General features: G+C 37.9%; 1 protein-coding gene across 4 annotated transcripts in view; it reads left to right on the top strand.

Annotated features, from left to right (window-relative positions):
* DIXDC1 (DIX domain containing 1) overlaps positions 1 to 17391 on the top strand; it is a 64395-nt gene extending 47004 nt beyond the window's left edge. For all 4 annotated transcript variants that reach the window (XM_027082325.1, XM_027082324.1, XM_027082326.1 and 1 more), the window contains 4 exons: positions 468 to 534; positions 11466 to 11571; positions 12497 to 12605; positions 14144 to 17391. In XM_027082325.1, the coding sequence (XP_026938126.1) occupies positions 468 to 534; positions 11466 to 11571; positions 12497 to 12605; positions 14144 to 14224 (363 nt within the window). In that variant the 3' untranslated portion in view covers positions 14225 to 17391. The remainder of the gene's footprint in view (positions 1 to 467; positions 535 to 11465; positions 11572 to 12496; positions 12606 to 14143) is intronic.
* The last annotated feature ends 602 nt before the right edge of the window (positions 17392 to 17993 follow it).

The raw sequence follows: 17993 nt of genomic DNA, 5'->3' as shown, positions 1-17993 counted from the left end.
CCCCCAAAGAAGCTTGGTCTTATCAATTTTAATGTAGATGAAGGCAGTGCTAAGATATACAGTTGCTTTTCTCTTTGGTTTTCCTCTCTGGGGAGCTGACTGTTCATCATGGTATGACAGTCCAGGGAGGGAGTTCACGGGTAACTCTTGCTCTTGGCAACTGTGTAACTGTCTAAGGAACTGTGGTTCTTGACCCACAGGTGTCCCTTTACTGCCTATTCTCTGTCCTCTTCCCCCCGAATGAACTTGGCATTATATATGGGAAATATATGGGGAAAACATTGGAAACTAAAAATCTTTTTATAAATGTACATTTTTATTGTTAGAATAAACATGTCCAATTTTATATACTGTGGAAAAAGATGTGGTAGAAAAGTATATATTTTAGATACACTTTTAGGATTTAAGTTTCTTGGTTGAATTCTCCCATTAATTATAACTCTCGTGATTTTTGTGTGGCTCCCCAGGTTCGGGGCAAGTCACCCAGAACTCAAGCAGGTAGTGAATACCGGGAGTCCTGGCCCCCTAATTCAAGTAAGTACTCATTATTGCTTAGTAAGGACTCCTAGCATATTAGATCAGAAACTTAGTATTTATTATGCTACTGATATTTTGGGGATAGAGTTTTTCTTGTAGTACTTCACTCTTGTAATATGTTGTTTCTGTAGCAATACTAGAATTGAGTTATTTCTAGGACTGTGAAGACCCATAACATCATCATCACCACCACCTGAGTACCATTTGACCACGTGCAAGGTGCTGCTGATTCAGAGAGGCTAAAATATCTTAAATAAAATATCTTTGGAAATGTACAAGCTCAAAATAGTTACACCAAGCAAAGCAAAATATATATTAAAAAAAACACACTTACAAATCACCCTAAAGTTCCAAATAGCACAGAATATTTCCAGTTCTTCCTAGAGGCAAGAAGTTTAATTTCTTTGTGGACTTTCATTAAAACTTTGAGTGCATAGGTCATTCCGTTTGTTTGAACCTGCTCTGTGCCCACTCATTACATCTTTTTGCCTTGTTAATTCTGACAGGTTGGAAATCTACCCTGCCTAGTAATTTCTATTTTACTTTGTATCTTACCTTTTGGTCTAATAGCATTCACGTTTTCTTACCTTTTATAGTTTACCCAGGCCTAATCTTAAAATATCTAAATAATAATTTATAAAAACCAAATAGTTAAAGGCTGACCATATCAGATTTATATGTTAAATATATAATTTTTAAAACCACATTAATAAACAAAATCTAAAGTAAAACATTTAAAGCATTTGCACAAATATGAAAGGTAAAATATTTTTTGTAGAGTAGATAAGATAGCATTCTCAAGCCTCCAGGTATCTTTTCCTCTTGAATGAGATCTTTACACTGGGAATGAAACAGATTATGTTAGTACCAAAATTTGTTTCAGTTTCTTTTTCTAGCATTGTTTTGACCCAGTCATTTCTGTTTTCTTGGTAGGGTTTTTATTTTATTGTTATCCTCTTCAGTACTTCCTTTGGGTTAGTATAAACTGCCAATGTATGTAGGCTAAATATTTGGAAATTCTTTTTCAGAAGTATAATAAATTTCTCCCTCCCTGGAATAATTCTCTTGTGTATATGAATTACTTATTTAAAATACTACAAATAAATTCAGAGCTTCTTATAAACTAGGGTGTTAATCTAATATCTATATTTACAGATAAGCTGAAATGTCTCTCATCTAGAAATACAAACACTTGTGTAACTTGCTAGCCCTCTAGCTACTGGCTTACTTCTCTTATTCCCCTATGTCAAACTTCTTGAAAGAGTAGTCTGCAATTGCTCTTTTTTCATCCTTACCTCCCATTCAATTCTTAAACCACTAGTTGGACTAGTTGGACTCAGTTACTCCACTTAGTGTTCTTTTTTTTGGATCACTGTTGACTTTCTCGTTGCCTAATCAAAGTGGTTACCTTATCTTCCATAGACTTTTCAAAAGCATTTACTATTCTTGAATAGTCTTCTTCTGGAAACATTTTTCTCCTTTAACTTCACTACCAAACAGTTATTCATTCAACAGATATTTACTGAGCATCCATTATGTAACACCCTTGTGAGGCACTGGAGGTATAGAGATGGACAAGATGGACTTGGTACTTGCCCTCACTGGATTGTAGTCTCATGAAGTAGATACAACCTCCTCTTCTTCTCCTTCTCTGTCTAACCCTTGAATGTGCCCTGAGATTCCACTAAGGTCTAGACTTAGGTCTCATATTCTTTATAGGTGATCCCTTCTACTTCCATGGCTTCAGCTACTCTTGTGTGCCAATTATTCTTTTTTTATTTTAACATCTTTATTGTAGTATAATTGCTTTACAATGGTGTGTTAGTTTCTGCTTTATAACAAAGTGAATCAGTTATACATATACATATGTTCCCATATCTCTTCCCTCTTGCGTCTCCCTCGCTCCCACCCTCCCTATCCCACCCCTCCAGGCAGTCACAAAGCACCGAGCTGATCTCCCTGTGCTATGCGTGTGCTTCCCACTAGCTATCTAGCTTACGTTTGGTAGTGTATATATGTCCATGCCTCTCTCTCGCTTTGTCACAGCTTACCCTTCCCCCTCCCCATATCCTCAAGTCCATTCTCTAGTAGGTCTGTGTCTTTATTCCTGTCTTACCCCTAGGTTCTTCATGACATTTTTTTTTCTTAAATTCCATATATATGTGTTAGCATACGGTATTTGTCTTTCTCTTTCTGACTTACTTCACTCTGTATGACAGGCTCTAGGTCCATCCACCTCATGTGCCAATTATTCTTAAACTTTCATCTCTAACTCCAAACCTTTTCTGAGCTTCAGGGCTATATTTTTGAATGCCAACTGGGTATCTCTGTAGGTTGAAAGGCACTTCAAACTCATGTGCAAAACTGGACACAAAACAATAGAGTGGAAAAAAGATGGAGTATAGAATCAAACAGATCTGCGATGCACTTGTAGCTATCAGCATAGTATATCATGGGCAAGAGTATTAATTAATGTTGTATTTTAGTTTTCACATTTATGTAATGGAGATAATCGTAAAGGATTATGAGCATTAAGTACAATATTATATGCAAATAATCTGGTGTTGCATGTGGCATGTGAGATATGCAAGGCTATGCTCTTTCTCCTTTTCACTACAGTCAAATCTCCTAAAAGAGTAATCTTCTCTCTGAACCCACTTCCTGTCTTGCCATTTACTCTTAAGGAAAAACAACAACAATAATTATTTTAAAAGTAATACAGTAGACTAGTGGAATAGAATTGAGAGTTCAGATAAAACCCATATATCTATGATCATTTGACCAGCAAATAGTATCTTCAATAAATGGTGTCAGGACAACTGATATCCACATGCAAAAGAATAGAGCTGGACCCCTACCTCACACCATGTACAAAAATTAACTCAAAGTGCATTATTGACCTAAATACAAGAGTTAAAACTATGAAAGTCTCAGAAGAAAACACAGGGGGGAATATTCATGACCTTGGATTCTTAGACATCAAAAGCATGAAAAAAATAGAAAAATTGGACTTCATCAAAACTGAAAGCTATTTTGCATCAAAGGACATTAACAAGAAAGTGAAAAGATAACCAGAATAGGAGAAAATATTTGAAAATCAAATATCTGATAAGGGCCTGGGATGAACAATGTTTAAAGAACTCTTACAGCTTAATAACAAAAGACAGAAAAATCTGATAACAAATGGGCAAAGGATAACAAATGAATAGACATTTCCCTAAAGAAGATAAATAATTGACCAATAAGCACATGAAAATATGCTTAAAATCATTAGTTATTAGGGAAATGCAAACCAAAACTAGAGTGAGATACCATTTCATGCCTACTAGGTGGTTCCAAAAAAATGGAAAATAACAATTGTTGGTAAGGATGTGGAGAAATTGGAGCCCTTATACATTGCTGGTGGGGATGTAAAATGGTACAGCCACTATAGAAAACACTTTGGTGGCTCTTCAAAGAGTTAAACATAGAATTTACTATATGACCTAGCAATTCCATTCCTATGTATATACCCAAAAGAATTAAAAGCAAGTGTTCAAAAAAACAACTTGTACATATATCTTCATAGCAGAATTATTCACAATAGCTAAAAGGTGGAAGCAAGCCAAATGTCCATCAGTTGATGAGTGGATAAACAATTTCTTATATATGCAGACAATGGAATACTATTCAGCCATAAAAAGGAGTGAAGTACTGATACCTGCTACAACGTGGATGAACCTTGAAAATGTTAAGTGAAAGATGCCAGACACAAAAGGGCACAATTTGGATGGATCCTTTTATATGAAATGTCCAGAACAGGCAAATCCATAGAGACAGAAAGTAGAGTAGATTAGACAGATGTCAGGATTAGGAAGGGAGTGACTGTTTAATGGGTACAAGATTTCTTTTAAGGATAATGAAAATGTTCTGGAACTAGATAGTGGTGATTACACCACACTGTGAATGTACTAAATGCCACTGAATTGTACACTTTAAATGGTTAAAATGGTGAGTTTTGTGTTATGTGAATTTTACCTCAATTTTTAAAATGTGAATTTTAAAAAAGACCTGGAAGGAGCCTTGTTCCTATGCTAACAGAAAGAAAAGGTTGAATAGTCCAAAATACCATAACTTTCTTGAATCCATCAGAGAGATGAAATCAGAGGGTAGCTAACTAGCCAGAAATGTAAACAGGTCCCTTAGTGGACAGATAGGTTACAGCACTTGTTCACTTGTGGCAGAGCATGGGAGGAAAATGGGACCACCATACACACAGCTAAGATTTTAATGAATTGTGAAAGGCTTTGCAGAGATTATAGGAACCCTGGGGGCCATGAATGCAAGAATAGTTTGCACCTCCTTGCTGACTCTTCCATCGACTTCCATTTGGGTGCTTATGACAAAGATTTGTTGTGGGAAGAGAGTCTAGAGAAAACCTGTTTTGGTGGTGGAGGCCCAGAGCAGGGGAGCACCTGTCACTGCTGGAAAAATGTGAAGCCCCATCTGGACCTTTGTCCCTTAAAGAACAAAAGTCTTAAGCCACTAAGAAAGGGCAGCAAATTCTGTTGCCCCTCCCTCGCTTTCCCAGGTAAAGGTGAAGACCTATTTCAGCTAGGGGGAAGAAAAAAGGATGAAAGCACTCTCTATCCCAGGGGAGTGGCAGGAAACTGTATTGGGCTCAGATCACTAGAGGTTGCCTACCACTGGGGAAAGAGTAGGATCACTGAGAAAGCCCCACCCTCAAGACTGAGGTTGGATCATGACAACAGAGAAGCCCCCCTTATCCCTCACCACCAGATGAGCAAGTACTGTGTAAGAAGCAATAGCAGTCTGCCTCTGTGGGAGGGGCACACGCGTGAAGAGACTGACTCTGAGGCACAGGCACACAAGTAAAGTCTAAAGTTGAGGGTGGAGCAGGAATATTGAGGAAAAACCCTCCAGCAATCCAGCTACCTTCCTAAACATAACCCTAGAGAAATTTGAAGGTGATGGTGTGCTGAAAGTAACCTTAATAAAAATCCCAATCCCAGCTCAATTCCTGACTAGATTGGCTCAGCTGTCCCCACCAATGGCTGGGAAGTACAAGCAGTGTGCCCATTTCTAGACATAAACCTTTTTTACCTTAGTCTCTACTGTCTTACACGTGATGTCTGATAGTCAATAAAAAATTATGAGGCATCCACAGAAGCAAGAAAAATATAAGCTACTGTCAAGAGTCAATAAGCGTCTATTCAAGAGTAGACTCAGATATGACTAGGATGTTGAAACCATCAGAAAAGGAATTTTTAAAAACGGTATTAATGGCTGAAGTAAAAATGTTAATATAATGCATGTACAGGTGAGGAATTTTAGCAAAGATATGGAAATTATGAAAAGGAGTCAAATGGAATGTTAGAAATAAAAATAAATATTACGAAGATGAAGAGTGCCTTCAGGGACTTCCCTGGTGGTGCAGTGGTTAAGAATATGCCTGCCAATGCAGGGGACACGGGTTCGAGCCCTGCTCTGGGAAGATCCCGCATGCTGCGGAGCTAAGCCCATGTGCCACAACTACTGAGCCTGTGCTCTAGAGCCCCTGAGCCACAACAACTGAGTCCGTGTGCCACAACTATTGAAGCCCACTCGCCTAGAACCTGTGCTCTGCAACAACAGAAGCCGCCACAATGAGAAGCTTGTGCACTGCAATGAAGAGTAGCCCCCGCTCACCACAACTAGAGAAAGCCCGCGTGCAGCAACGAAGACCCAGTGCAGCCAAAAATAAATAAATTAATTAACTTAAAAAAAAAGTGTGCCTTCAGCAAGTTCATCAGGGTCATCAGAAGACTCAACACAGCTAAGGAAAGAATCAGTGAACTTGAAGATAGGTCAATAGAAATTACCCAAACTGCAATACAAAAAGAAAAAGAGTAGGAGAGAGGAAAAAACAAACAACCTAGAGCATCCAGTAGCTGTGGGACGATATCAAATGGACTAAGATACAAGTAATTAGAATCCCTGAACAACAAGAGATAGAACAGGGCAGAAGAAGTATTTGAAGAGATAAAGGCCAATTATTTTTCCAGAAATGCTTTAAAAACATCACACTACAGATCCAAGAAGTGCTGAGCATTCCAAGAAGTATGAATAGCAAAAACAACAAAAGAGTCAAATTGCTGAAAATCAAAGAAAAGAGAAAATCTTTTCCCCCTTGAAGAGGGGGAAAATTACTACATACAGAACAAAGATGAGAATTACAGATTTCTTATTAGACCTTGCAGGTTATAGGATAGTGGGGGGATATTTTTAAAGCACTGAAAGAAAAAAATCTAGAATTCTATAAAAAGCTAGAATTCTGTAGGTAGAGAGTATATATATATATTTTTACACAAAACCAAGAGAATTCATAACAAGCAGACTTGCACGGCAGGAAATGTTAAAGTAATTTCATCAGACAGGAAGAGTATGATATGAAAGAAACTGGGAGATGCAAAAAAAGTGGTTAAAATGAAGGTAAATATAAAAGACCTTCCCCCACTTATTTTTAATTGCTCTAAGAGATAACAGGCTGTTTAAAGCAAAAAATGTATTGATGTATTACTGGTTTATGCCATATGTAAAAGTAAAATGTATGACAATAATACAGAGATTGGGATGGAGGAATTAGGACTCTACTGTTGTCACTTCTGTAGTTCTTACATTACATGTGATGCAGTAAATATCATTTGAAAGCTGACTGACTAATTAAAGATGTGTATTTAAATCCAAGAGTGACCACTAAATTTTTAAAGAATTAAATAACAAAATTAATAGGGGAGATAAAAAGGAATTGTAAAAATACCCAATCCAATAGCAAAAGAAGTAAAATATCTCACTATTTAAAATATAGTTTCCATGTTGAAATGGTGTATTCAAACTGAGAATCTAAACACACTGGGCTTTGAAGACAATACCAAAATATATACATGTACACATACATATATACATATATATACATATATACACATACACACATACACACTCCAAAAGCGGGGAGAAAAAGAGGATAAAAGAGAAAAGGAACAAAAAACATGGAACAAATAGAAACAAGGGAGATGATAGATTTTAAAAATAATCTGGTTTTTATTACATAGTTTTTTACCACTTACAAAATTATTGTTTATCAGCATCATATTAATTGAGAAGCAGCCTTGTTTGATGGGGAAAACATAGCTCAACATTGTGAAGATGGTTCATTCTCCCCAAATGATCTATAGCTTCATGCAATTCCAATAAAAATCCTATCAGACTTTTCGTAGATATAAACAAGCCGATACTAAAATTTATATGGATGAAACTAGAATAGTTCAAAAAAAAAAGTTAAGAAAAAATAAAGTAGTTGAAGTGCTGCACTACCTGATTTCAAAACTAACTATAAAGTTAGAGTAATCAAGACAGTGCAGTATAGGTGAATGGATAGACACATAGGTCATTGGAACAGAGTAGAAAGTTCAGAAATAGACTTACTTATATTTGGCCAGTTGATTTTTAACAACAGTGCAAAAACTATTTGATGGCAAAAGGATAGGCTTTTCAACAAATTATTCAGAAAAAGAGCATTGACCCATACCTCATACCCTATATAAAAAATCAACTCCAAATGGATCATAAACCTAAACTTAAAAGCTAAAACTGATTTGTGATGCCTTTTAAAATCATGTATTAAATTTACACACACATGTATACGCAAGGCTATGTTTCTGGGTCGTTTATTCGCTGAGGTTTTTGTATATGATTTTTATAGTATTGTCACCCTGAAACAGCAATTATCATTTTATCACATGAGTTAATGTTGAGTAAGACTATTTTTCCCTCATTAATCTTTTTCTGTTTTACTCGAAAAGCCTGTGCAATCCAACTCAGCCTTCTTCATTAGTAACCTGAAACTCCTCTCACTAATGTCATCAGTGACCTGTTTACCAAATCTGTCTTTATCTACTAGACCTCTGTGTGGCATTTGACATACTCTTACCTTCAAATTCACCTAAAATGTGTACATAACATTTTATCGGTCAGCTTGGGCTGCCATAACAAAATACCATAGACTGAGTGACTTAAACAACAGAAATTTATTTTCTCACAGTTCTGGAGGCTGGAAGTCCCAAGATCAGGATGCCAGTGTGGTCAGGTTCTGCTGAAGGAGGGCTTTCTTCTTGGCTTGCAGATGGCTGCCTACCTGCTGTGTCTTCACGTGGTGGAGAGAGAGCGCTCTGGTGTCTCTTCCTCTTCTTACAAGGGCGCCAGTTCTATGGGATCAGGGCTCCACTCTTATAACCTCATTTAACTTTAATCCCTCTTTAAAGGCCCTATCTGTAATACAGTCACATGGGAGTCTAGGGCTTCAACATATGAATGTGGGGAGGACACAACTGAGTCCATAGCAATATTATTTTCATGTTTTATTTTATTATATTATAACTGTTTTGCTATTTTACCCCACTAGACTTTGAGCTCCTTAATGGGTGGGAATTGTACCTAGTTTATCTTTGTATCTCTAGTACTTGATACATAATAGGCACCCAGTAAACATTTTAAATGTATGATACTTCTGTTCCCCTAGCTTAGGTACTGGTAACTACCATGCATCTGTTTTCCTAGATTATAAATCTTAGTTATTTTTCCCTTTCCCTTTTATCCTTGATGTTCAACTATATCCAAAGTACTCAGACTTTTACCTTCTAAAGTTCTCTTAAATCCATCCCTTCTCTAGCTCCAGGGCTATATCTTACCCTTCCTCATCTTTCAGATTATTTTAATTGCCTCTTAATGGGATTACTGTTTCCAGAATTTCTCCCATCCAACCCATACTAGACCCATACTTGCTGCTAGACTGACCTTTCTAAAATGCCAGTCTGATCGTATCACTTCCTTTGAATATCTCCCCAGAGCTTAAGACTAATATCTAAACATCTTAGCCTGGCAGAGTCCTTTGTGATCTGGGCCCTGCTTTATTATCCTCATCTTCCATTACTTCCCAATGTATTACTTACACTCCAGCCTTACTAGTTGAGTTTCAGTTTTATAAATACATGATCCATCCCTTTTCATGCCTTTACAAGTATCCTTCATTCTGGGAATGCCCTTTCCAACTTCTATATCTGATATATTTTTTAGGTGCTTTGCTTAACAATTCTCCAACTATGGGACCTTTCTGACCTCTTCCAGGTAGAATTAACTACTTCATCTTCAGTCTTCTTGTGCAGTTTGTACCAATCTGATTTTAGTGTATTGTAATTATTTATTATCATACCTGTCATCTATATTGGACTGTGAAATCTTTGAGGTCAGAGGCATATAATTAATTTTATATTCTCAAAATCTAGTGCATGGTAAGTGCTCAATAAATGTTTGTTGAATGAATGAGTGAAAGGATCCATCATAAATTTAATGATAAGAGTGAATATTTTATTTTATTAAAAAGCCAGTGTGTGCCAGGCCCTGTTCTAGGTGATGGAGACAAAGGAACATCGTGGCATGTAGGTTTCAATAATTGGCATTCTTTGAAAAAAATTCTGAAAACTGATTGATTGCTGTGCAAAGAGAGAATGTTCCCTTGTCTTTCTCTCGTGTATTATTCATCCCTCCTACTTCCTTATTTTAAACCCCTTCCTAGGGAGTTCTCTCGTGGTCCAGTGGTTAAGACTCCATGCTTTCGATGCCGAGGGCCCTGTTTTGATCCCTGGTTGGGGAACTAAGATCCCACAAGCCGCACTGTGCGGCCAAAAAATCAAAAACAAAAACCAAAAAACCCCTTCCTAGAACTGCTCTCTGGTGGCTGCCTGTTTGATTGGGATAAATGCCTAGAATAAATGAAGAAAATGTGTAGCTGGAATTGCAGGAGTTATTTTAATAAAAGTTTAATTATTTTTGGTCCTTGTGATAGAAGTTTTTAATTGGTCTTTTCTTCTATTCTCTTAAAGTCATAATCACAAATAACTCATTGATTAAATTTTTCCATAAGTACCTATACAAAGAATAGAGACAAGATATGGATTAAGAAATTTAAGTTAAAAACCCCGGGGACCGGGCTTCCTTGGTAGCGCAGTGGTGAAGAATCCGCCTGCCAGTGCAGGGGACACGGGTTTGAGTCCTGGTTGGGGAAGATCCCGGATGCTGCAGAGCAACTAAGCCCGGGCGCCACAACTACTGAGACTGTGCTCTAGAGCCCGTGAACCACAACTACTGAGCCCGCGAGCCTAGAGCTCGTGCTCCGCAACAAGAGAAGCCATTCCAATGAGATGCCTACGCGTGGCAACACAGAGTAGCCCCCGCTCACCGCAACTAGAGAAAGCCTGCACGCAGCAATGAAGACCCAACGCAGCCAAAAATAAATAAATTTATTAAAAAAAAAACAACCACGGGGACCAACACATATAGATCCTATGTAGCTAAGGGATAAAAGTAGACTTTTTGCCCTTTAGACTGGAAATATAAGGCCTCTTGGAATCTGAGTTTCTACGGTTACTTTGCTTCTGTGTTTCTTGTTCGTAATCATTTGTCTTTTCATGAAGTTCATGTGCATTCTCTACCACTGACCTCCGCAGTCTAAATGCTGGCAGTGTCTGCAGCTCCTGCCGTGTGTCTATTCTGCCCTAGCTGAAATCTTGCCTGGCTTCTCTGACCTCTTTTGACTCTTGGCAACAGTGCCTGTCAGAACAGTTGCTGTTCCCCTGTTAGAATCACCTGTGACGGGTGAGAAATGATGGTCCTTGTGATAGCATCCATGTCCGAAGCACCTCTTGTCTTAGTGGCCCCAGTGGTGACTTCCTGTGGGTCACACACCCTGTGGACAAGGTGTTTGGCAAGAGTGTGAAAACTGTGCTATGACCTCAGGCAGCTTCATTCTCCTGGGACATTTTGAATAACTAGAAATGATGGGTTGTTGGAAGCAAATTGAATGTTCTGACCACAAAGTCTCTCTCTGATTGCAGAGTTGTCTCACTCGCAGAGCTCTCCAACTGTCAGCAGCGCCTGCACGAAGGTGCTCTATTTCACTGACCGGTCACTTACGCCCTTCATGGTCAATATACCAAAGAGGTGAGATTCTGGGATCATTATTTCTCCTTTAAAAAGGACAGGAAGGCAGAATCATTAGTTACTGCCCATCTAACCAGCTGTAAGGTGTTTGAGAAGCAGTGTAGTGAGAAGGGCACAGGAGATAGAGATTCAAGTTCTAGTTTCACCACTAACCAGTGGCATTACAAGGTACAGACACAATAATAGTGCTTCCAATCCTGATATGCAAAGATGCTCCAAGTTAGGAAAGCAATTTTTTAAGTGTTCAAAATAGCTTCTGCTGATAGCTTTGGATTACAGCCTGGCATTCCAGGGCTACTTATTACTCATTGATCTTTGTTACTATTTGATGACTGCAGCTAACCTATAGAGAATTCATGTTAAAAACCTTCAAACACTCAATTAATATACTCCCTTCTAAGGTAAATGGCTTTGAAATAAAGATTTTTAAACTCTGGAACCAACTGCTGAGAGAGGTGATAAGATTTCCCTTTCCTAAAGAGTCTGCTTGGTTTGTGTTAGAGGGGAGCTTTCTGAAGTAAAGATGGTGATACTTGATTTAATTCTACCAGCCTATAGAAATGGAATTGTTGCAAATAAGGAAATCAAGAGAACTTAGACATACCGATAGTTTAACAAATTAGATTTCAGAGACTTTGTGTCTTATTTTCAGAGTAAAACAGAAAAAAAGTAATTTGGCTGCTGCCAAAGCAATAAATCTATTTTAAATTCTCAGATCAACCCATTTGTAATGCCATTTTCATTCCCTAATAGTGACTGGCTCCCTAACTTCTGCTGTTTCAGAATCATCTAGGTTATCAAGGGTGGTGACCTAACAAGGCCACGTTGTTTCTGCCTCCAGAGACTTTGGCAGGGGCCTGGATTTAAAGCTGACATCAACCTACTGATAAAGAGTCTATTTTAGTGTTCTCTCTTTTTGTTGCAGGTTGGGGGAGGTGACACTGAAGGATTTTAAAGCAGCTATTGACCGGGAGGGAAATCATCGGTATCACTTCAAAGCACTGGATCCTGAGTTTGGCACTGTCAAGGAGGAGGTACAGAATCCACAGGGAGTCTGGGTGGTATTGCTGGTTGTTCTTGAACCCCAAAGACTTCTACTCAAGGACTAGTATCCAGAAGTACCTCAGTTCCCTAACCAGGTCAGAGGAGTTTCCCAGTGCCTCCGACCAGTTGATTACTCTAGACTGAGAAGGTTCAGGGAATGGCCCAAGAAGTTGATAGCTTCTTTAGTTCAAGGTCTTAATCACTCTAATCAAACTTGGATAGAATTTTTATTTTAAAAAGGAAAAAGTTTTGTTAGGGAAAATAAAGAACCTACATTGAACAAATGCTTGGCTTTCGAGTCTCTTTTCTATCTGTAACCAAACCTTAGAAAACTTTCTGCTTCCTATGTAGAGCAAAATAAACAAACTGGCATGAATATATGAAACTGTATATTGTGGTGGTAGTTTCTCATATAACGAAAATGAGGAAATTCTGCAAAGTCATCTATGCTTATTCTCAACTCCTTGACTATTTTCTTAGCTTATACTTCTCTTTGTAATGTATCTGCCAAAAACAGACCTTTTCTTTTCTTTTTTTTTGAAAGAGAGTTCTGAGTCATGACGTATTACGAGCGCTCTCATAGCGGTTACAGAATGAGAAAGGTTGGAAAAGCCAATACTTTGTTTTGTAAAGATTTTCTGGACTTTCTTGGTGGTCCAGTTGTTAAGACTCCTCACTTCCACTGCAGGGGCCACAGGTTCGATCCCTGGTCAGGGAACTAAAATCCTGCACGCTGCGTGGTGCAGCCGAAAAAAAAAAAAAAGATTTTCTCACTGAAATGTTTTAATAACCCTTTCTATTTATTAGTGGCTTAGGAAATGAATTGAACAAATGAGTGAAAAGAACTGCATGCACACATGTTAAGATTGGTCTTCGTTCTAACCCTTTCTTTACAATGCTCCGGGCCAAAATTTTCGCCTTTCTCATTTTTTAAATGCTTATAGTACTGCTTTCTTTTGAGAAGCCCAGAGTGCTCTATGGTTAGTAATTTATTAATTCTTATAAATCTCTATGAGCAAAGCAGTACTAGAGGGATGGGATGCGTTTACCATTTCATAGATGCGGAACTAAGGCTATATAAGGCATATGTATATATACACACATACAGTGTTGACCTTTGAACAGTATGAGTTTGAACTGCATGGATCCACTTATATACAGACGCTTTTCAATAAATACCTACTACGGTATTACACAATCAGCAGCTGGTTGAATCTGAGGATGCAGAACTGTGGATATGGAGGGCCAACTGTGAAGTTATATGTGGATTTCTGACTGCACAGGGCCAGGGCAGGGAGGAGGGTGAGCAGTGTCTCTAACCGCTGTGTTGTTCAAGGGTCAACTGTATATATATTTTTTAACCAGTTATAACTTTAGGGACAAAACCAAAGGGACATAGGCTCTAACTCAAGGCTTTCCTCTATACTTTTTTATCCTTTATGTCTGAGATCTTCTTTTTCAACCACAGATGTTTAGTGAGACTCCCTGTCTTACAATTTTTTCATGGTGGCTTTTTTTCTTTCTCCAGGTTTTCCATGATGACGATGCCATCCCTGGATGGGAAGGGAAAATTGTAGCCTGGGTGGAAGAAGACCATGAAGAGAATTAATGCTGACTATTAGATTGAGGGCTTGTGGAGCTTGGCAGTCCCTGGCTGCTTCACTCAGGAGAGAAGACTAAAACCAGAATACACTAAGAAGTTTTTAGTTTGTGCTGCCAAAACAGAAGCTTCTCCAAGTGTGACAGCTATAGGCCAGTCCTATTTCTGTGCCTGGCACGTGTGGTACTTAAAGTCCCTGTCCAAAAGTAGACCATGGGTTCTTGTGGAGTTCCTTGTCCGTGGGAACACAGTGTTTTATTCTACTCTGAGGACAACAAACCGAAGGCCTTAAACAATGGGGATGGATGATCCCACTCCTTTATGGGCATGGCTGCTATTATCTGGAACCTGGGAACTGGATGTATCACTCCTGTGTGTTACAGTATTATTTTAATTGGCCTCAGTGGTTGCAGCAGAGTACCAGCATTTGTACTCACAGACAAGGTGAAGGTACCAGCTTTTTTGCTTCTTTGCAGCTATTGCAAACCAAGAATAACTCGTAAGGTGGTACCAAAGATGAAAGCCCACTCTTCAGGAATTTTTTGGACTGGACGTGGATGGTGCTGAATTGTTGAATGGATTGAAAAAGGGCTGCCCATATTGTGCTATATACTACGCTAAAACCATAATTAAGACCTTGGGCTGCCTCTTGTGTCTTAACTGGTTTTGCAACTTGTCCTTTAGCCCACAGAGGGCATATTTCATGTACTGCTCATTTTCTCTGGGGACTCTTTAACTTTAGAGCCATTTTTTCCCCTTCCAACTGATGAACTTTGTGTTTGAAAGGAATAAGGAGTGAAAGTCTCCTTTCAAATCCAGGCGGGTATGGAAAGGTGCTGCTACCCATGTCTTCTTGACTTTCTTTCTCTCATGACTTTCTTTAGCTCATGGCATCTCCTTTGCAGTCAAAAGGAAACAGGCCATTAGCTTCAGTATTTGTGATTTATAAGTACTGAGCATGAGTTACTGGTCTACCCCTCTTCATTTCAAGGCCAGAGTTATTTTCTATTATATATTTAGTCTAGGCTGATCCTTTGGCCACAAAAGAAACCATGGGGGCATGGAGCATGAGTTGTGAATGGCAGGGTTGATTCTGGGTGATAACACCTAGAATCCTTTCTCATGTGCAACACTGTCAAGTGTAGAAGCTAAGATTTAAACTTTCAGAGATTACTTTATATCTTGAGTTTTCTCATTCATTCACCAAGCACCATCAACCAATCAGATATATCAGTCTCTCTGCCTGTGATCACCAGTGTACACTGCCAACCAGAAGAGTCAGACAGATCAGCTGTGGGTTCTTGACCTGTCTGTCTCTAGTTCATCTCCCCTTTTCAGCCATTTCAACAGACGACTGATCGGAGCTCTGAGATGACGTTTTGTTGTTTTATATAGATGTGTCTTTAAGTTCATGTTTGGAGAATTCTTTTCTACTCATTTGCTTTTTGTCCAAGAACCATGTCTATTTTTATAACTTGAGTGAGAGTTCTGTATATTCTCACATTCTGTATACTAGATCCATTTTCTAGAGAACCCAGTTGCTTTTATACAGGCTCTGCTCTTCTTACCAGCCCTTGTGGTTTCGGAACAAGCTTTATTTTATTACAAGTATACTAATGACAGATTACTCCTGTTCCAATTCTACCAGCCTTTTTAGTTATGGAGTTAGTTTTACGGAACCTATTTGATGGCTCCTCCAGCTGACAGAAGGAACTCAAAAGACACCTGATGTCCTTCATGTAAGTTTACCTGGTCTCCTCCTACTGAAGAATGATTTCTCATCAGAAATGACTGGGAAAATTTGGGAAAGTCATTTATAAGCAAGAATAATTCATTATGAAAGCAAACAGAAGAAAACAGTATATTCTCCATTCCCCCCCCAGCCAGCCCCCCCAGGAAATCTGGAGAAGAAGTCCTCATGTCACCAGTTTCTCTGTTGCATGTATTTTAGTGTTTTGCTATAAGACAGCATGAGGGTTATCAGGCCAAAATTTGTTATTGTATTTTCAGTACAATTTATCTTGAACATCTGTCGCTTAAATCAGTTTTACTTGTCAGTTTTCTTTCAGCAAACATTCTTACTATTATGTAGAATTTAACTTTTCAGAGAAAATTAAATCAGAGAAAATTTTCAGAGTCCTCTACCTTCTTTGTCTTTTATCTCTATGTCTTTTGGAAAAGGAGCTGCATGGCCTTAGTGCCTCCACAGAAAGCTTAAGTTGAATTAATAGCTCATTAATCTCATGCCACGGGTGATAACTAAGCACCCCCATTACAGGATGGCACACCAGAGTGTTTGTATAAAATGTGTTGGTAATCCTCATTCCAGTTTCTAAACAGAGGAGCCTTCTAGGAGGAGTGTGCATTGATTCATTCTGGTTTGAATTGTCTCCTATTTGATACACTAGGAGGCCTTTTGACTTATTCAGAGCATTACCCCCTACTGGCATTTGTGTGGGACAGTCCATCCTGCTACTGCTGAAGTTCTCTTTCTTTGAGAAAACTAAGGAACTAGAATGTTTAGAGTTCATGAAATAATCTCTAAACCTGATTTAAAAAATGACCCTCTCACAAAAACTAAGTAAAAAGCTCAATTCCTTAAACAGTCTTCATTTAAAAACTGAAGACTGTTCTCACTCAGTTAACTAAAGTAGCTGGAATTGGAACACTTTACAATTTCTACCTAAAGAATTTAGGTTAAACTTACTTGGTAATATCAATGCTGCTTACTGACCAACTTTCCAGCTCTTTTTGACCAGGAAGGTTGTAAATTAAGGAAAATATCTTTATACTCTGTATTCAATCCAAGAGGACTCTAATTACTTAAAATCATTTAGGTCATAATAATTTTCATTTTTTTCCATAAAATAAGCTTTATGATTGCACACTCCTTCTATTGTCTGAATTTATGTAAGAGGTACAGCTTGCTTAAAATATATACGTAAAGTTATATTTTCTTAGAAACATGGATGTTTGCAACCATTGCTTTCAAAGAGATTATTACCATGTATTCTGTTTTACGTTTTCATGAAGATTGTGTTATACCAGAGGCTTCTGATTATCAAAGTGATAAACAGTTTTAACTGTCTGTACCAGATTTGTGAACTAATTTAAAAAAAACCCAGAAACAAACTACGAATAAAATGGAGTTTGCAAACTAAATACCATTAATAATTTTCACTTGTGTTTACTGACTGAAATTAATCAAGAAAGCCATTTACATTTAGTGAAAGTAAATTTCCTCAAGTGATCTCCCTGGTAGCATGTTTACTCATTACTTGGGGAGTAATAGGATTACTTGGAGAGATAAGGATTACTTTATTGCTACAGATATTACTATTGGTATTTCTAATGTAAGTGCAAAATATCAATAGGTTATATTATCAAAGAAAATTCATTTACGTAGCACTTCTTTTGACATTATATATAAATGTGCAAACAAGTAAGAACCCAAGACTCTAAACTGTATGACAAAACAGTCTCTAATGCAAAAGCAAGAAACATTAACAAGAGGCTTTCAGGAATGTGTATTTAAAAGAACCAGAACTTTCAAATTAATTTGAAAGATGCCTTCCTAAAACTTAGCCTTCATTTATCACTTTAAATGTTTTATATAGCTAAATCTTTAGCCCTGGGTGCTTTCACTTGCCTTCCAATTACATACTTTCAACTATTAATTACAAGCCATTTTAACTGGGTTATTCCATTATTATGTTAAAATTAAACATGTAAAGAACTTTCACTACCAACTAATTCCTCTTTACATCTAACCCATTCT

This window comes from Aethalodelphis obliquidens, unplaced genomic scaffold (assembly GCF_003676395.1).
Source record: "Aethalodelphis obliquidens isolate GAN/ISIS:26980383/991018 unplaced genomic scaffold, ASM367639v1 scaffold46, whole genome shotgun sequence".
NCBI classification, from domain to species: domain Eukaryota; kingdom Metazoa; phylum Chordata; class Mammalia; order Artiodactyla; family Delphinidae; genus Aethalodelphis; species Aethalodelphis obliquidens.
This window is presented reverse-complemented; position numbering and strand designations above follow the sequence as displayed.